Genomic DNA, 21,133 nt, shown 5'->3' with positions numbered 1-21,133 from the left:
GAGAATAAAAAGGAAACTTCCTCTTCAGATTCTGGCTGAATATCTTTTAAAATCGACCTAAAGTCACCCTGACCTCGGCACATTTCTCCAGGGAGATGCTCTGCTACTCAAAGAGCTGCCCTTGCTGCCAAAGCAAGAGGCTTCGGTAGATGCTGCCTGGAGGTGCAGAACAGCAACACTGGGGATGCAGGTCACGTGACATCATCTCCAAGGCAATGGGCTCAGGGCCAAACGCTATGCAATAAAATCTGTGCGTGTCTCATAGACAACAAGAAAATCAGGTGTTAGGGTGAACTCTATCCTTTGCTCATTAAACACTGTGGATTCCTCAATATTACACTCACATCAAAGTCCAGTTTTTATTTAGAATCCAAAGTCTACCTTATTCATTCATTTATTCATTCAGTAATTATTGAGTGTCTTCTATATATACATCCCTGTGTTAGGGGACAGGAGAGGGAGGGGACAAATTAGAATAAGTCAGTCTTGACCTTGGTACATTTTCACTGAGGACGTAGGACATAGCGATGCAAAAGTGAGGTAATCATGTGAGAGATGGATGACTAAGCATTAAACTTGCTTTAGGCAATGAGATGAGGAGGATATCTCCGTGGACTTGTAGAAGGCTTCACACCTTCTTTGAGTTTGAACTTGATGGATTAGGTACAATTTGGGGGTAACAGAAGAGGGGGGAAGGAGGCCTTTCATAACTGGAGAACTGAACATATGCAAGAAGTGTTAAGAGGAAGTGAGAAAACCAAGCCAGAGAAGAAAGCTGAAAAAAAGGCTTACATTAGGGTAGGTGGAGGCCCGACTACCATGGAAAGTTGGTCTTTATCCTATTAGACAACGGGGAGTTGAAGAAGGTTCTAGCACCAAGAGTGATGTGATGCAAGTGGTACCAGGCAGAGCCATGTGCCCCCATAGCAGCTGCACACAACATGGCACCACCACACTGCATTGCTGTTATTGGCTAGTATAGGTTCCCCTATCAGATTGTGACCTCGTAATAGAAGGCATGTGTGCCTTCTGCACAAAGCACGGCATCAAAACTGGAGTAGGTGCTAGACACGGTTTGAGTGATAAAACATATTGAAATCTAACAAAACAGAATTTAAGGCAAAAAAATAATTCACAAGGAACTGAGGGAAATGTTTCATCATGGTTTAAAAAAACACACACGGTGGGGCCTGCCCCATGGTATAGTGGTTAAATTCAGCATGCTCCACTTTGGTGGCCCAGGTTTGCGGATTTGGATCCCAGGTATGGACCTATACCACTCGTTAGCCATGCTGTGGTGGCGATCCACATACAAAATAGAGGAAGATTGGCACAGATGTTAACTCAGGGCTACTCTTCCTCAAGCAAAAAAAGAGGAAGACTGTCAACAGATGTTCGCTCAGGATGAACCTTCCTCAGCAAAAAAACCCAAAAACCAAAAACACACACACCAAGAAGATAAAATCATAAACATATATGCATTTATCAACATTGTCTCAAGTTTTGTAGACTAACAACTCCATGTATTTGTAACAAAATTATGGGGAAAATAGATTTTTAAATCCCAGTATAATTTTGTATTTAACATATTCTTCTTCGATTAAGGGAGAAAGGAAGGAAGGAAGAAGAAAGGAAGGAAGGAAGAAGGAGTGAGCAAACCAAGAAAAGGTAGGTCAATAAGGTAACCATCAATATCATTCAAACATGAATTGGTAAAAGGACTTGACCAGGGTGGCAGCAGGTGGCAGCGAGCCCTGGAAAGGAAGGGGGATGAGATATACCTTGCCAGAAGGTGACAGCTGACTGAATGTAGGGAAAAGGGGTTGATTCTAAGATGATAGCAGGATTTCAGGCTTTGGGGACTTGGGGGAGGCTGTCACCATTAAGCAGAAATTATTTAAAAATCCAAAGAGAGAAATGGCTTGAAAGGCAAGACAATGACATGGTTTCAGATATGGGGTCAGAGCTGTAGAATTCTGGAGTTGTAAGGGCCCTTAAAAATCATCTAATGTAACACTTCATTATACATGTGAGGGGACAGGAGCTTAAAGAATTCAGGGGACTTGTCCAAGGCTACCTAAGTAGAGGCAGTAAGAGAATCCAGGTTGAACTGATTTGCAATGAAGGCAGGATAAACTAGCCATCAAGGATCTGGACTGAGCTTTGGATCCGGGAATCATCCAGGAGTGGGGGTGGTTGAAGCCAGGAGAATGGGTGGGGCTTCAGGGGGACAAAGTATAGAGGGAGGAAGGCAGCAGCCAAGTCCTTGGCAAATAATAATAACAGCTAATGCTTATTGGGTGCTGGTGTGTGTCAGGTACTGTTCTGAGGGTTTTTGCATAGGATATTTAATCCTCTAGAGATCTTCATGTAGTATCCCTATTTTACAGATGAAGAACTAAGGCACAGAGAGGAGAAGTAATGCTGAGGTCACCCAGATAGTGAGTGCACAAACTTGTGCAAACTCACACCACACATCATCTCAGTCTGGGGGCAGAAGGAGGAGGCTGAACCAGTGAGTCAGCCAGAGAAGGATCATTCAGAGAGATAAAGAGAAAGATGCTGGTATTACAGAAGATGAAGGAAGAAAGAGGGAATGTAGGTGAGAACTTTGAGCTCTATCTGTGTGGCCCCGTCTGCCCTGCTCACCGTGTCCTAGGGCCCACACATTCCTATTATTCCATGAGTTGCGTCAAAGGAATTGCTGGGAAAGGAAAAATGATACCCATCAATGAAAGAGAGAAGAAAAACAGACATAATGGGAGCAAAGACAGCTAGGTGAAAGGAAGACAATGGCGGAGGAGATGTTGAGAGGAGTGACAAACAGTGCAGCTGAAATTAGTAGCATGGCCATGTGATGGACCAGATCTACAAGGTTCTGCCATTTGTCCAGCTACTTTTTGGACCAAGGGTTGAAACAGAGGGAGTGGAGGCAATTTTCCCTGGAGGAGCAAACCTAGATCAATAATGAAGTCACAGGACCACACACAACTTTTCTTTCTCTCTCCTTTCTATAAAGTTGATTGGGTCATGACTGGCACATATAGGTCCCTTTAGCTTCCCACTTATCTATCTTCTCCAGCCACAAGACTGCATGCAACTCCTGGGCACCGTGCATCTTTTTGTTCTGTAGCATTCCTGCGGGTCCTGGTAGAAGTCTGTGCTTCTACACTAAGTGCCATTCTCCTCAGACATCAGTAACTTGCTAGAAAATAAGTTAGAGATTTTCACAGGCCCACAGGTGCATTCAGGATACAGTGCAGAGCCTTCAGTAATGAACTAAGAGCCTGACTTCCTTCCAGAGAATAGCTTAAGCACTGGAGGGAATATAACTTAATAAATGTTAATTAATTGCGATGAAAACTCTCTAGATATCACCTCAAAATTCTTTGTGCAGATCACCTTCAGTTTAGGCTCACAGTTTGAGAAGGATGAGTGACTGAGTTGACTCAGGGAGGACTCACACCTGTGGTTTCAAAGACTTGGCATATTTCATGACTCAGGTTTTCAGTCAGCTTCCTTACAAGGTCCCAGTAGTAGCACAAAGGAGTTGTTAGGCACTGAGCAACAATTAAGGTGTGGTTAAGGGTCCTTCCTTAGGAAAAGTGAACATGGCTGCTATAGAGATTGAGTTTTGTCCCCAAAAAGATATGTTTAAGTTCTAACCCCCAGTACCTGAGAATGTGTACTTATTTGGAAATAGGGTCTTTGCAGACATAATCAAGTTAAGATGAGGTCATACTGGAGTAAAGTGGGCCCTAATCCAATATGAATGGTGTCCCTATAAGAAAAGGAGAGACACAGGCGCACAGAGAGGAGAATGCCATGTGAAGACAGAGACAGATTGGATCCATGCATCTACAAGCCAAGGAACTCCAAAGATTGCCGGAAACACCAGAAGCTAAGAGAAAGCCATGGAACGGGTTCTCTCCTAGATCCTTTAGAAAGAGCACAGCACTGTCAACACCTTGATTTCAGCCTTTTGGTCTTCAGAACTGTGAGGGAATAAATATCTGTTGTTTTAAGCCACTCAGTTTGTGGTAATTTGTTACAGTAGTCATAGGAAACTAATACAGCTGCCCTGGAGCTGGAGTTGCAGACGCCTGCCCCCAGCAGCATCAGCCCTCCCAGCTCTCATGCCATATCACAGGGGCACAGACCCCGTAATATCCGTGTGCCTGAGGGTGTGTGTGTGGCGGGGAGTGTAGGGTGGACAGTGAACCACGTGCTTTCTCCTGCACACTGCCATACAGGCCTGGATTCTAGAAGCTCTGGCTCAGTCTTCCTGCCACATACCCCCCAACTAATTCTTTCCAGCCTCTTCTTCTAGGAGAATGGATTCTGTTTTTCATCCCCTGTAGCTACTCCCCAGTCCTGCTGAGATCAATGGTATCATTTGACACTGGCCTCTAGTTTCCAATGCAGAGCCTGACCCACTGAACCAAACCTCTTGGCAACACAACATCTGTCTGAGCTGATGTTTGCCACTCATCTCTTAGCAACTGTGCACTGGACCTCTCAGTGGTTCCCCTGGGGACAGCCCCACTCTCAGGCAGGCTCTCCAGCGTGTACCTGCCCACCTTGCCTCCCTCCCCACTCCCAACCAAGCCCCCCCATGGAGGCCCCATCACCCCTTCTATAACTGAGTTAGAGAAGCAAGCCCAAGGATTTCAGATTTTGTCGTGCACTGTCCTTAACAAAACTGGCAGCTAACCCTAGAATGAAGTCCCAACCTAAATACATATGGATAGGCACTCACCACAGGTGACACAGGAGAAGAAACTGATAACTTAATTATGCCTACATCACAGCACACACTGAGAACGATGCTGGAGTAAATGGGCAAGGCTGCTTGTGGCTCAGGCGATTGGCCATCTGCCCACCCAGGCTCTGCCTGGCTACCCCAAACCTGAGAAGACCAGTTATTCCACATACGCAACCCATTCTGGGTGGAGCTCCACCCAGAAGTGGACACAGCGCAGTCCTTGGACCCAAGAGAAGAAGGAAGCGATGACGACCAGTGTGTGGGCAGATGGCACCTTCCCTTCCCGTAACAGGCTATAACAGGTGAGTCCACCTAAGCTCACCTGCACTGCCCGTGGTCCCTGTCGCACTCCGGGGTGGCACCCTCAACGGCACCCCTCCTGGAACAGTTGCAGCCTTCGCAGCCGGCCAGGGGGTGGAAGCTGAAGGAGTGCGTCTCACACACCTCACACTGGGGTCTGACCGTGCGGGGAGGGCAGACGCACTTCCCTGTCCTCTCCTCACAGAGGCGCCGGCCACAGTTGCATGCTGGCCAGGGAATAAAGAGATACAGTGTAAGGGTTAGACGCTGCCTGACCTACAGCAGGACTGCACCAACTGCCAGGATTTCCAGAAGCTTCCAAAGGGTCTGGAGAAATGTCTTGCTTTCCCTTGGCTATGGCATTATTGACTCTGGTTGATCTGACAGGCCCATTTCTTGGGGCCAACACCAACCATATCAAATGCTCATGGCAGATACAGTGCGTGAGTGCTGAGTGAGGCACAGCTGGATCTACTAGCACCAAGGTAGATACTCAAAGGAACCCACTGAGCTGCAGTTATGTGCCATTCTCATGTGAGGCCTCTCGTTCTTCAGAGGGTGCTCCTCCTCACAGACTCCCCGGAGTGGTTCCACATCAATCTAGGGCACTGAGCCCAGGGTCAGGGCACAACGCTGCAGCAGGGTCCTCCTTAGGCAAAGGCTGGTCTCCATGTGGGGACTGTTTGCATCACAACTGCACCCTTCACTGCCGCCACATGGCCTGGGCTGACCTTGTCTCGGGCCACAGGATGGTTTTAGATAAAGGTCCATGGGCTTCTCGTTCAGTGAGTAGTATGCCTCTGTGACCCTGGCTCTCCTCCCATTTCAACTGAGTTTTGGTTAGGCTGCAAGAACTGACGGGGCTTCCACTAGGAAGGGGACTGAGCTATCCAATATTTTGTTGCTTAAGCCTATTTACATTCACCTGCTTTGCCAAGTGCATGGGTTGCATACATGGGAAACACAAATATTTATCTCCTAGAACCCTGCTACTCTGAGTACGGTCCATAGACCAGCAGCATGGGCATCATCTGAGTGGTTATAAGAAATACAGACTTGCAGAGCCCAGCCCAGGCCTCCTGAATCAGAATCTGCATTTTCACAAGATCCCCAGGTGAGTCTCTAGCACAGTGAAATTCAAGAAGCCCTGCTCTAGAGGAGCATCAGGCACCTAGGACCAGCGATGACCTCAGATGACCCAAACGTGCACTTACGCTTGCAGTGTGGGAATCCGTAGTAGCCCGTTCGACAGCGGGTACACTGCCGCCCAACGACATTGGGCTGGCACGGGCACTGCCCGCCCTCTGGGTTGCAGTGATGGCCAATGGCCCCGGTGGGGTGGCACTCACAAGGCAGCGCGCCCTCATGGTAAAGGGCCACGAGGGACCTGGAGGAGTTCTTACAGAATCTGGAGGCTGTCTGGGGGCTGTAGAGACAAAAACAACTCATGATGACATCCTTGGAGGTGTGCCCAGAAACTGTCCCTACCTTCCCCTTCCCACTTGCTCCACCAAGCGGTGTTTTGGGGGAGGGTCTCTGGCTCTGAAGTCTGAGAAGAAATGGAGAATATCCTGGACTCACAGCCAGTGACAGCCACCCTTCCCGCCACCCATCCATCTAGACCACATCACAGGACTGGTGGGTGGGAACTCTGAGTGGCTGGAATAAAAGGGTGAAAATTTACCTATAGGATGAATTGTATGGTATGTAGGTCATATCTCAATAAAGCAGTTACAAAAAAAAATTACACCTATATGTGTAATGATACACCAGTGACAATAATAATGGGGAGGAGGAGGAGGCAAATTGCCAACATTTATTGAATGTTGTGTGTTAGAAATTTTGCCTACATCTCACTTAACCTCACAACCACCCAATTAGGCCTAAGCCTCATTTCACAGATAAGGCACCTGAGGCTCCCAGAAGTCAAGCAACATTTCCAAGGCCACAGAACTATGGAGTGGCAGAGAAGGCATTCCAATCCATAGCTGTTTGACTTCAGAGCCTTTTAATTTTCTATATAGGAGGGTTCTGCCTACCAGGGCTCCCTGGAGCTCCTGGGTTCCTTAGGAAACCTATAAAGGGGCAGGGTGGGTCTGCAGAAGAGATGGCAGGAGCTGATACTCAGGGCTGCCCTGGGCTCTCAGCATTCAGACACCCAAGGAGAGAGGATGAGGAGGTCTGAGTCTCTGCGACACTCCTGCTCAGTCAGATGGCAAAGGAGAATGGGGCTCAGGGCTATCATCCTTCCCAGTGGAGGGTACCCTGTGTGGTATCTTTTTGGAGTCTGAGTTGGCCAACAAGAAGCAGCAAAGAGGAAGAGAAACTCCTAAGCAGCCTGTGAATTTCAGCTTAGAGGGGAACCACTGTTGAGATCAAAGTTGAAAACGGTAATCTTGCCCAGATGTGCCTGACGAGATGTGCTGTAGGATGGTGTGTGCAGAGGAAGAGCATCTCCGTCCACAGACCCGGGACTCACTGTCACTCCCTTGGGCACCAAGAAGAAGACAGATCCAAGGGTCAGCGCTTCCCCAGGCCTTGCTCTGGTCAGGAATGTGGGAAAGCCTCTGCATTCCAGGGCTTTTCCACAAAGTGATACTTACTCAATATAAAAACTGTTTCCTCCACAATTGGTGATAAACTCGAATGACTTGTTCACTGATTTTTTGTGAAGGATTTGGTAGTCGTAATTCTCCGCAGGTACCACTAGAACACGGACCTAAAGGAAACCCATCAGTACGTCTTTGGATTTCCAATAACAGGGCACATCTACAGCTATTCATTATACTTTCTCTACGCTAAGATCAATGTTCCTTATCATTAAGCCCAAGACCAAAGGAAACAAGATTTATGAAAAAGAATCACAAGAAACAACCCTCAGCCAGTGTTAAAGGCTCAACCCAGGTTCCTATGTAGGAAATGATAATGAGTGCTGGGGCAGACCTCTTGGAGCACCAGCTCAGAGAAGCAGCAGCCTCAAGCACTGTGCAGGGACAGGGGACCTCAGGGGTAAGTGGGGGCCTGTTAGGATGGCCAGGGCCCCATGTAATCCATGCCTGGGATGCCTCTGGATCTCCAGGGGTTGCTGTTTTGTATTTTTAAAGATGAGCAAACCGAAGTGGCAGCACCAATGGGGAAACTCATACCGTGGCTTGCCCCTGAAGTTTACATCCTATCCAATACTCTATTATGGATAATTTAGTCCCAATCTTTAAAAGTACTATTTGGTTCTCTGCACCTGTATAAATCAGATTATTCCATTAACAAATGCTGTAGGAAATGTCAAACGTCTTTGTCAACTATTTACCAACTTACAGCTTACAGAGAGTCTATTGCTCTCATCTTATTCAATTCAATAAACATTTGCCAGGCACCATGTGGCAGGTGGTGTTCTAGGCACAGGGGATACAAAAGAATAAAGTTAGGCCTCTATCTCTAGGAAGATGACCTCCTCCGAGGGAGAAGGAACATGAGGAAGGAACCAGAAGGCCACAGAGCAGGGCCTGGGCAGTGCTTCCTGGCTCTCTGAAGGCTTTACATGCTTTGGTAGATGGATTATGATTCCATCAACCAAGGCAATGAACAGAGTAGGGGGTGCCTTGGGCTGTGCAGGTAACAGGCTAAGTTTGAGGGACTTGTGAGATCTCAGGCTACAGAGATATGCAGCAGATGGTCCCATACTGGGCCTGGAGTTCAGGAAAGATCAGAGACGAATTCACAGATGTGGGTGTCATTCCCACAAAGGAGAGAACAGAATCGATGGGCACAGATGATGTTATCCAAAGAGAAATGACAGAACAAGGGGGCTCAGCATTGAAGTGAGGGAACTCCAACATATGGGGATGACTGGAAAGAGAAATCACTGAAGGAGCACTAGAGAAAGTGGGAAAAAACCGAGAGAAAGTGGCTATGGAAACCAAAAAAGAAAGTTTCAAGAATAAAGCAGTGTTAAATGCTTCAGAGAGAGACCTTCCAGATGAGGAGTGAGGAGGGGCTGATGGAGAGTGAGAGCCTCTTGCAGGGGAGTTTTTCCCTCCTATTTGCTTCTCTGTTATTCTGATTTCTCTTGACTTTTTTTTTTTTTTTTGTGAGGAAGATTAGCCCTGAGCTAACATCCGTTGCCAATCCTCCTCTTTTTGCTGAGAAAGATTGGCCCTGGGCTAACATCTGTGCCCATCTGCCTCCACTTTATATGTGGGACGTCTGCCATAGCATGGCTTGGTAAGTGGTGCATAGGTCCGTGCCTGGGATTCTAACCCATGAACCCTGGGCCGCTGAAGCAGAGCATACAAACTTAACCACTATGCCACTGGGCTGGCCCCTGATTTCCCTTGATTTTAATTGTCACCCCACCCCCTTTTTTTAAGGAGGCTGTAATTTAAACATTTTTCTATAAATATAACTTCAATTCCTTGGAGGAATTATTGCTATGAGCCAAACAGACACACAGAACACCCGACCGACCAAGGTAACCACGTGAAGAGCGAGCCGAGGGACAAGCAGAACGCACCAATACTAAGGACTTTCCTTCTGGAACCTTCACTGTCACAGCCACCTCAGGCTCTGAGATGTCAAACTCAACCTGATCTTCAGCGATCACTTGGTCCTGGCAGCCAAGCACGTGGGGGCAAAAGGAGGCACGAAAGACACCTGGGGGCAGAGAGAGTGGAGTTCCTGTCACACCACTGCAAGGACAGTCAGGCAGGCAGCTGCGGGGTGCTCACTGCAGCTCACCTGGCCGTGGCCGCCCTCCATCCACAGACACCTGCACGGGAAACATCGGGTGCTCAGGTTGATAAAAATGGACAACAAGGACATATCGGCCCAGGTGCGGTACGAGTCCTCTCAGGGTCACTTGGTTCTAGGAGGAAGAAAGAAGGAAAAAACCTCAAGCTGCAGAGCTATGAATAATTAGAATCACAGAATATTCAGAGGTTAAAAACCAAAATAACCTAGGTATTTACCCAAGTGAAGGGAAAATCTATGTTCACACAAAACCTTCACTTGATGTTGATAGCAGCTTTATTTGTAATCACAAACAGTGGAAACAAACCAAATGTCCCCCAACTGCAGACTGTGGTACAACCATAGTGATGCTGGAGGGAGCATGATTGGTACAGTCACTTTGGAAAACTGTTTGGCAGTATTTGCCAAAGTGGAACACATAACCGAGTAATTGCACTCCTAGGTACATACCCAACAGAAATGTATAATAGGTTTGCCAAAAGGCTGTACAAGAATGTTCCCAGCATTCAAGGACTGTTTGTAATAACTGTGTAATAGAGTCAGACTCCATTTCTGATGTTTGCACACGGACAGTTTTCCAGCCCATCACTCACCTTTAGTCTTTGGCCCCGTACCTGGACAAGCCAGTAAGAAAGCCCAGGTGCCCATTCCTTGGCACAGGCGGGAAGTTCAAACCACACAAATTCTAGCCCCTGGGAGAGGGCGCCCTCACCCTGGACTCCCCCTCCCCACCACCAGCCCAACCACACTGCAAACCAGAGTCATGCCCAACTTCTGCTCAAGCTTGAGTGTGAGCCCTGCTCTCCCCAGAAAGCCTCACTATGTGAGTAATAAGTCTTTTCAAACCCTCAAAAAAACTCCAGGAATAACAATAAAAGATTGTCGTTATCTTTCACATGAGACCTGTGGCTCAGAGAAGGTAAGTAACTTGCTAAAGATCATATACCATTTTGACAGCAAAACCAGGACTAGAACGCTATTGTTGTGATTTCAGTTCATTTCTCCTTACTATTCTAGGATGCCTTTCCAATACGCGATCTTATTAAATTTTCTCTCTCAGATCCTGTTAATTTCCTAACTTGATGCAATGTGAACTGACATGAGCCATCTCTAGGATTAAAAGGACATAATATTCAGAACAAACATTAAGTCCTGAAATTTTGTAGTTTATAGTGAAAAAAAGGCATTCCCTTACTATATTTCATCTTCATGCTCTAGATGATTAATCAATTTATGAGAAATGAGAATTTGCTGCCTGCAAGGCACTGTGCTGGTATAGTTGGGGATGCAAAAAAAATTTGTTAGCCACAGCAGCTTTCTAAACGTGCTTAATTCCAACCTGGGAAGATAATTAGTAAACTCAACAATGTGAAATAGCAGTAGCCCACGAAAATATGAGGTATCACAAGATGGGCCATGAAAAACTGCCAAATGACTGTGTAGACAGAGATGCAGGAAAGAAAGAGAGCATCAGGGTGGGGTGGTCATAGACAGGATTAACCGGATGCCTCACGTCTGGGATTCCCCACAGTTGAGAGTAGAAGTGCTCAAACATTAGGGGCATCCGAATCACTGGGAGGGTTTGTTAAAACACAGATTCCTGGGCCCCACCTCCAGAGCTTCTAATTCAGTAGTTCTGGGGTGGGGCTTGCAAATTTGAATTCTAACAAGTTCCCAGGTGACGCGGATGCTGTGGTTGGAGCCACGCTTTGAGAACCACTGGTTTAGAAACAAAACACTCAAGGGGAGTCCTACCTGTGGTGCCTTCAAGGGGACTCCAGTAACAACATCAGCAGAAGGTGAAGGATCCTGGGGCAGGAGAGGGGAAGACCCACCACTCAGGACATCCAAAATTAGTGCTGTTGGAGGAGTTTCAGGGATCAGGGAGACACAAGTGGCACTGAAAAATAGAATATTAAAAAATAATCCAAAAAGGAAAAACTGTTCATTGATGAAGATACAGACTCTGAACATACGACCGTGAGAGCATCAAACAATCCAGTCTCGAGAGAATCATAGGACTGTGGAAATCTTTATACAAAGATACTTAGTGCAGTCAATTGGTCAAGTGTATTCCAGCTGCCTGCTCAATACAATGAGCTAAAACAGAAAGAAAATCTTAATTTTGAAGGAAAGTAAGATAGATAGAAAGTTATTGAAACTTCCCTTTCCAGAACTAAAATTCATTGCTAAATGAGATCAATGCAATGAAACATTATTATTCACCTCTCAACATAAATGTTGACATAAAACTATATAAAAATAAAGAGAATAAATACACATCATTTCTTTTAGGCACAGCCAGATTTCATTGTCTTGGTAGTTTCTGTGTTCCTAACCGTATGCACAAAATTTCATGACTGTGTCTATAAATTATTTTTGAATCTACATCAAAATAACCCTCCCCAAACCCCAATGATCCTTGGTTAGCTCATTTTCATAACATAGTTATGAGGTAGGTCATTATTTTCATGGTTTTTTAACATGAAGAACCTCAGACAGACAGATTAAAGGATTGGAACAAAGTTAGTCTTTGCGAGGGCTTGGAATAGAACTCAGAATAACTGCCCTCAAGGGCAAAGCTTAACCATTTCCCCCAGTTGCTTCTGTGTCAGTTTTCTGTTATTACGGAATTATGGAAAGATTGCTGGGGTAAATGATTTAGTTGGTTTTTTTTTGATCCATCACTAGCCTTCACCACCCTGGCCTATGATCACTTCTGAAGTTAAGTATAAAGTTGTAGCCTTGCAAGTATTACAGTATTACTCAGAGAATAACAAGGGAGAAAGGAAGGAAACACATTACCTTTGATTAACAAATCGGCCATAACTGGCAATGCATTTGACTTGAGGTCTCAAATACTCAGTTGAAAATTCTTCAATGGGTATGATACAAATCTGATGCTGTTGAGCAAATACAATGCAAAAAGGTACACTGCAGTTATCAGAAAAGCAAAGTATGGTCAAACATCCTCTTTAAAAGAAGCTGTTAAGTAAAGAATTCATCCAGAGAAATTATAAGTGTTATTTTTTAAAGTAGTAAAAATTGCAGGGTGGCACTCCCTATGGCATCATTATGTGCAACAAATCATTTTTACAGTTATACCGGATCACTGACTAAGTTTCTCTTGGAATAATAATATAAATAAACAAAATCAAAGCAAGTTTGAAAACTACTCTTTGTCAGTGACTTCTGGTGCCTGTTTTTTCTCTCTGCCCTGGGTGGATGCTGGCTCTTCAGATCCCTTGGCAGGCAGAGGGGGGATGTGGTGGACAGCCAGGGAGCTGCTGTTCAGAGAAAGGCCTGATCCTGCTACGAATAACCCTCCACAATAGAGGACATAATAGAGGACGACTCATATCTCAGGCACATTTGGACTTTGCCGAAGGAACTGTCTCTAGAGCTAGTTTTTGAGTCACACAAGAAACTTAGTCATTAACATACCAGTATATTTCAAATCAAAACTGTATTACCAGCTTGATCACAAAGGGATTCAGTAACAACAACAAAAACTTTTACTGAACATCTGCTATATGCCAGACACTGAGACTAGGGGATCCTGCAAGACTGAGATGGATGATACCCCTGCCGTTGGAGCCTATATTCCAGTCAGCCTTGACTCCAAATGACATTTGACTATTTCAAAAGGGCAAATTTATGCTTAAAAGATGAAGATTCAGCCCCATGATAATTTCCAAAGATGAAGAGGTTAAGATTCACTTGGATAGCTATGTTTAAAGAGAGAGTCGTAATTTTTAAAAGAAAGTCTTAAATTAGCATATAATTTATATAATAATTTTTAAAAACTGAATTCCAGGTACTTCTTAAGAGAAAGCTCAAAGCTCTTACTGCTTTCAAGGACAAATATTTAAAACACACTAGAAAGGCTGTCTGGTATTCCCCAGGGTGTGATACATGCTTAATATTAGCAGTAACAGGAAGCTGCTTTATACTTAGATAATCTTATGTTCCCGGAGATATTTGTTGTAAATTTGGCCACCCCTTCCTCGCTCAGATCCCACTGCCTCTGTTTACCATAATTCTCAATATTTAAGTTGTGCTATTAAAAAGCTGGGCATGGGCATGAAGGGTATTCAATCTGCCAAACTTGGCATTTTAATTCTTATTAGTATATATCTAATTAACTGAATAATACTCTTTTGAAATAGAGTAACAATAATCTAGAAAAAAAAATACCAGGTGATTACAACCTTGAAAATTCTGAAGGAATTCGCTAAGAAGCTAATAGATATAATAAAATAGTAAAATGGGAAAGAAAATAAACAGTAACTAACGGCATTTCTATATGCCAGCGATAATAAACTAGGAAATATAATAACAAAAGATATTTCATTCATAATAGTAACAATGAATAAAAATTAATGAAAATTAATTGTGAGATGTGTTCAAATCTGATGACTAAACGTTACTGGGCACTATAGAAAAGGTGCAAACAAATGAAGAGGAAAGACAGATTTCTAGCTGAGAAGAATAAATATCATAAAACCGGCAAGTCGCCACAGCTTAATTTTATAGATGTAATGCAAACCCAGCCAAAATTTTAATAAGCTTTTAAAAAACCTAGATATCAACAAAATGCTTCTAAAATTTAACGGGCAAAACGGGCAAAACGGAAGCATACCAGAAGGAACCTGGCCGTACGTGCTTTGAGCTGGACGTCTGCATCCGCTAACAGCTCATACACGGGGATGCGCCTCCTGCCATCAGTCACAGCACTCCGGCAGAGGACGCTGCAAGAGGGAACAGAGGTTTCTTGGCCTAACTCCCCTGGGCTCCCTCACTTTGCGCCTCCCTATGGGGTGGCTGATTGCTTTTCGGTTTCTCTTATTTATAACTGGTGGCCAGTAGTGAATTTTCCTGCATGACGAGTTGAAGGAAAGTTATGCAGCCCCCAATCCCTATGGGAAAAAGAACCTTCCCACTGTGGTCTGAGCTGCACCTCTCAGAGCTAAAGGCCTTGCTCACTGTTTCCACACGGCTTTACGGAATGACTTGGGTTTAGTCATTGGAAGAAAGAGCCCCAGGGTCAGTCATGTCTGATCTCTAAGGCACGACCTTCTTGGAAATTCACCAATATCCTTGGTACTGCTGGCAATGAAAGTTGCCCAGTGGCCTCACAACAACCATCCTACACCACATCAATAAGTGCGGCTGGCCTTATACCAATCATGAGAAACCTGGAGTTGGCCTTTGGAAGCTTGGTCTGTTCCTCCTCATTATTCCTTCCTCATTTCTACCACTGGCGCTCCTTCTTTCCACCCCATCAGGTGAAATATAGAGTTCAGGAACATCGAAAAGGTCACAGTTTTGAACCAAAGAATACACTCTAGTGGTAAAACCCATAAAGGAAGTATTTTTTGATGAGTTTTCTGACTTGATACTCTGTAGCAACTTTTCTGTCTGTTGATATAATTTAGAACTAGAGACATACCAAAAGAAAATGACCATCTCTGGGAAATATTTGAAATAATTTATGCAATGACTTTTTTGGTGAGGATTAAAATGAGACAGTGTATAAAGAGCCAAGCACACTTTGTACATATATTAGAAACTGAATAAATAGTCGTTTTCTTTTCCCTTTTGTGCATGTGTGTGGGTGTGTGAATGTGTGTGTCAATTAAAATGCATTCCTTTTGGCTTCAGGCATAATCCTGGGAGTTAAATATATTAAGTGATTCGCTTAGATTTAGTTTTATCCTTATGCGCTATGAAATTCTTACTAAGAATAGACTGACAGTAATAACTGGATTGATTTAAGCATTAACGATCACCTCTTATGAAGGGGAGATCAGATGTATCACAGCAGTATTATGAAAAGTGGTCTTACTAGCACCACTACTTTTCTGGTGAGATACTATTTTTTAATAACGGAGAACTCACTTGAGAAATGCTGGGAAAGGTTCAAACCTCAGCAGCAGAAGCTGCAATGTTGAAAGGGCCTGTCATTTGAAATAGGTTTTTATGGGTCAAATATTTTCCAATTGCACTTATTATTGGACTCCAGTACTTGTAGCCTGTTCATTTTTGCTTGTTCACATGACAGCCAAAGTAGAGAAAAAGGAAATATTTTAGACAAGTGAAAAAACAGCATGGGACTTTCCTGGGAGTGGTTAAATACACTGAAAAAGATTCCTAGTCTAACACAATACTGTCCTGGAATTCTTAATGACAGAGACTGGTAAAGGAGAACTTTGGTGGTGTCATGTCCAGAGCCAAAATGATCTGAAGAATGCCATGCAGTTCTTCCCCCTAAAATGCCATTCAGACAAAGGCCATGAAGCAATGCTTATGGCTAATGGAATCCCAGAGGGGTGCTCTTTCTTTCTTTTGTTTTGAAATCACTCCTCTGCTTGGCATAGATATTCTCAGGTTCTTCTAAATGATTCAGAGAGTCACCAGGGTCATTCTGAATGCTTCCTCCCATTCCCTTAGCCATCTCTGCTTTGTATCCTGCGGAGTAGGGATCAAGCCATGTGATCTGAAAGGTGCAAGGAGTCAGAGAGCTGAACTGGAGAGTGGACTTGGATGGACAGGATATGGAGACGCCCTGCCCCAGGCCCTGTGGCCGACAGTCTCCAGGACTCAGGTGGCAAGGTGACCCACCCATCTGGGAGTGTACATTCCAGTGGTTGCTGACCTCATCTATAAGACGACACTATAATTTTCAGATAATGACAGAACATTCTGGGAAACTTTTTATGGCCCATCTGGTGCTCCTATTAAAATTCCAAATGCAATTATATTCTTTGCTTTTTTTTTTATCATCACGCTAGAGATAAGAGCAGATTAGATTTTTTTATAAGATTTTTAAAAGAAGCTTTCACAGTTTCTTTTTAGAGCTGCTGAAGTGTGATGTTAATTCAATAACCATTTCATCAAGTCTCATAAAAGTTTCCATTCTAAACTACTAAAAGTAACTCTTTCATGAGTTCTTTTATTTGCAAAACAGGGAAAATGTCCAACTATTTCAGGTCATCTTGGGTTTGACAAAAAGCAACATGAAAGTAGAGGAAAATGTTCAAGGCCTTGGCCAAGAACTGGGTGGGCTCATTGCCATTCTCTACCTGCTGTCTCAAGACACTCTGACTTCCAATGCCATTTATTACACAATTAATGTCATGTGGAAACACTCCTGACACTGATTCTTTAATTAAAGCATACTCTGAACATTTGCATATATTTTGAAATATTATGCAAAGAAAAAAATTTTTAATAAATCCTTGTCAGAGCTCTTAGAAGAGATGAACTCCATCAGGGTGAATTTTAAAATCTTTTGTCAAATTATTTTTCACCTGATGATCATCAAACATTAATTATCCCCAGTTCTGAAGGGCATGTTGTGAAGGCAGGTGTGACAGAGAACGAGTCTTTTTCCCTATGCCATGCACCCATGTACTCTACACAGCGTTGGAGGTGAGAGCACTGAGTTCATTGCCCCACACAGGGGTGACGGAGAATATAATAAAGGTGGTGCTGCTTCATGTGAATCTGAGCCAAAATGGTAAGTAGGACATAACAGACATAACAGCTTTTCAAGAAAATGCAACATTTTCAAGACACAGCCCACAGAGAAGCCTCCCAGTACCCACATTGGGGGTGACATTGGATCACACAGCTAGTCACCTGCTTGTTTTTAAGATTGGCCTTGTGGAATTAATAAAAGAAACCTCAAATAAATTGGAGTCAGGAAGGCCTGTAGGGGGAGCTCTCAGGAAGAGACCTATGCTTGCATCTCCAACAAAGCGTAACTACTTTACTACCCCAGCAGGAGGAAGGCAGATTTCTCTCCCTGCCTGGCTACAGCCCAGCCAGTGAGAGACTGTAGCAACCCAACCAACGAGAAGCCTCTAAACTTCGGACATCCAGTTTCCTCCAATGGACTCTCTGTTTATTAGAGCCCCACCCAACTCCCCTTTTTCCTCTATAAAAGCAAGGCCCTTCCTTTGTTTCTCTGGATTTGTTTATGGTCTGCCATAGCCTGCATATCCCAAATTGCAATTCTTTTGGTTGTTCTGGAATAAAGTCATTTTACGGGTAAAACAACTAGCTAATTTATTCCTAAATTGACGGCCTCAAAAAGGAAACAACTTTCTAATCCAGATAATAACCAAAGTTCTCAAAGCAGACTGCCTGATTGTTCAGTGACAGAGGCACCCCCCGGGGCAGGACTGATTACCTGTACTTGCAGCTGTAGATGTTCACCTGGCCTGCCAGGACAGACCTTGAGCTCTCCAGGTGCACATCAACCACAGACAGCTGGTCTACTTCTGTGGAATACTCGAGCACGACCACGTAGTGGCCAACCTGTGGGACCCGCAGTCGCAGGCGCAGTTCCACCTGTCAGAGAGCCGGAGCAGACAGACGTGAAATGTACTGGATGCATTTACACAGGAAATGGTGAAAATAAGGCTGAGCAGACACTTGGAAATAGTTTTATGTCATCATAGTAAGAAGTGTGGCCCTATAGGTGAGGATGCCAGATAAATACAGGATGCTCACATAATTATTGATTGATTCTTTGAAATTCAAATTTAATGGGGTATCCTATATTTTTATTTTCTACATCTGTACATCTGGCAACCCCACTTATAGGGGCTTCTACTCCTTCTACCTATATATTTGCCTTCTTTCTCAAGGCAAAAGACACTCCAAAACTTGAAGTAAAAAGGAATTTCCAATGGGAGATAAGAAGAATGGAAGTATGCCTTGAAGCTCTTTATTCTTTAAACAAGAAACTTTAAATTATTTAGATGGAAATATTATAAAGTGACACACACACACGCAGCTCCTGGGATAATGACTAATAATACCTTGGTTTTCATACTTCCAATCCATTTCTATGCCTGAAAATGCACACACGTAGTTTTTTTTTCTTTTAAGAAAAACGGTGATCATTGTAGGCAATCATGGATGCTTTTGCACCATCATGGCAGAGCTGAGGAGCTGCAACAGAGACCGTATGGCCCACAAAGCCAAACATATTTACTGTCTAGCCCTTTACAGAAAAAGTATGCCTGCCCCTGACATTGCCTATTGGTTAGGACGTTGCAGTATGGAGTCATCCTGCCTCTAGCTGCATGATCTTGAGCAAGTTACTTAACATCTGTATCCAAGTTACTTAACACAGCATCCTCCTGTGTAAAAATGAGGATAATAATAGTACCCACCTCTTACGATTATTATAAGAATTAAATGAATTAACATGTGAAGAGTTCTTAGAACTGTATTTGGCATGTTGGAAGCACTATATAACCTGCAGTGAATATAATTGTGATTATTGCTTTTTGCTATGACTTGGTTTTTTTAGTCAACAGTATTTCATGTGTCTATATTAGTACATGCAGATATACCTCATTTTTCTAATGACTGCCTACCATTTCATAATATGAATGTAAAATAATTTAATCCCCTAATGATGGAAACTTAGGTTCTCTCTAATTTTCCCTACAACATACAGTGCTATATGATCATCCTTACATATATATATATATATATCCTTATGCTAGCATTTCTATAAGATTCCTAGAAGCAGAATTGCTGGGTCAAAGTGTGGGCATATTTAATGCCTGAGCCAGTATTGGAACTACCTTCCTTAGCAGTTTAACTCAACCCACTTTAGCCCATAAGCTCAGGCCCAGCCAAGCTTTACCACACTTAATTAAAATCTTCCTGCCCCTTGCCTTTAGGAAATTCACGTGTATTGTTCCTTCTGTGCAGCTCTGAACCACACAACTGCTATTTTCCATAGTGATTTTTCTATCACTTAAATAATAGAAAGACTTCCCTCAGGGAAAAAAATGTGGATTATCCACACCACTTTTCCACTCTGGGTTATAGAGTGAAGTATGGCACTGCCATTGGTCCGTGTGCGGAGGTTATTACTAGCATTTCTCTGGGCATCTCCAAACAAGGGAGATGTCTGTCTTTACCCCACCACAAAACACATATAGGCCAATGACGTATTGAGTTTTTCCCAGAAGTTATTATTGGCAGCCAGTTCTATCATAGCACTCTATTATAAATTCTATTACTCTTTCCACTCTGAGTCCTGTGGACTGATTTTTGTAAGACTTACTGGAAAGGTTTAAAATACATTTGATGATAAAAGTGGGTTTTGAGAAACTCAGATAAAAGACAGAAGATGGCAAACAGGAACTTGACTGTTTGCTGTTTGAGTTATTTATCTTTAAAAAAGGGAACTTCAATGGAACCAATGTTAACTTGGAGGAGTCTCTCCACTTTTATGGCACAGAATTGCCCTCACCTCATTATCGGTGTTTCAAGATAAAGACATAAAAGATGAGTTTCTCAAATCTGCTGCTTACACAAAGCTAAGAGGGATAACTAAAAATGTCTGATGTCAAAATGGGGATTCAAAATGAGTTGGTCAATATATACCTATTAAACACCTACTCTATGCCAGCCCACCAGCAAGGTCATGGGAATACAATGAGAAACAAGACAGATCTGGTCTCTGCCCTCAGATAGACTTTAATCAAATAATTAGATAATTAGAGAAATACAATGTGAAATTATATATATGATAAATGCTCTGAAGAGGTGCTATGGGAACGTGTAAGGGGGTGCCTGAGCTAGTCAGGGAGATGAGCGGGGAGGGGAAGATTTCCCTGAAGAAGGAACAGCTTAGCTGAGCGCTGGAGGACAAGGGAGAGATGATCAGGACACGAGGGGAGGGAAGAGCATTCAGGCAAAGGGAACGACCTGCAGAAGGAGGCTACCCTATGACATACAGTGCTGTAGGGTAGCATATTATGTAGGTCCAAGAGACTGAAGGCAGGCCACAGTGGCGAGGAGCAGAGAGCAAGAGGAGGTATGATAAAATTGGGAAGTAAGAAGGGTAGCCGTGTGGGCCACTAAAAATTTTGCTTCTATCCTAAGAGCAATGAGATGTTATTGTAATGTTCCAATTGTGTATGTGTGAGGGTGGGGTGAGAAGATGAGTGATGATTAGATATTTCTATCAAAATGAGTATGCTGACTATAGTGTGGAGAATGGATTGGGAGATGCAATGGGCAAGAGCTGATGTGGGTGAGCTAATTAGGAAGCTACTGCAGAGATCCTCATAAAAGATGATGGTGTATTGGACAAGAAAGATAGATGAAGAGAAATGGAGATATTGAAGAAAAGTTTGGGAAGCAGACTTGGGGATAGGATGGCTTTGGTGGGAGAGATATGGGAGAAGTTATGGATGACCCTAAGAATTCTGGTTTATACAGTTAGATGAATGGTGGTACCATTTACTTTGGCAGAGTACACTAAAATGGAATTTGAGAGCTCTT

General features: G+C 43.7%; 1 protein-coding gene across 2 annotated transcripts in view; it reads right to left on the bottom strand.

Annotated features, from left to right (window-relative positions):
* Nucleotides 1–21,133, bottom strand: part of LAMA3 (laminin subunit alpha 3) — a 248,035-nt gene that overhangs the window by 93,588 nt on the left and 133,314 nt on the right. For both annotated transcript variants that reach the window (XM_087439074.1, XM_087439073.1), the window contains exons 24-32: nt 18,009–18,169; nt 14,454–14,562; nt 12,617–12,714; nt 11,567–11,711; nt 9,800–9,926; nt 9,576–9,715; nt 7,669–7,784; nt 6,280–6,491; nt 5,088–5,292 (exon numbers count right to left, since the gene is read on the bottom strand). In XM_087439074.1, coding sequence (XP_087295200.1) covers nt 5,088–5,292; nt 6,280–6,491; nt 7,669–7,784; nt 9,576–9,715; nt 9,800–9,926; nt 11,567–11,711; nt 12,617–12,714; nt 14,454–14,562; nt 18,009–18,169 — 1,313 coding nt within the window. The remainder of the gene's footprint in view (nt 1–5,087; nt 5,293–6,279; nt 6,492–7,668; nt 7,785–9,575; nt 9,716–9,799; nt 9,927–11,566; nt 11,712–12,616; nt 12,715–14,453; nt 14,563–18,008; nt 18,170–21,133) is intronic.

This window comes from Ceratotherium simum, chromosome 14 (genome assembly GCF_057802395.1).
Source record: "Ceratotherium simum simum isolate JZ-2026a chromosome 14, ASM5780239v1, whole genome shotgun sequence".
Lineage (NCBI taxonomy): Eukaryota > Metazoa > Chordata > Mammalia > Perissodactyla > Rhinocerotidae > Ceratotherium > Ceratotherium simum.
The sequence above is the reverse complement of the archived record's forward strand: the minus strand, read 5'-3'. Positions and strand labels throughout refer to the sequence as shown.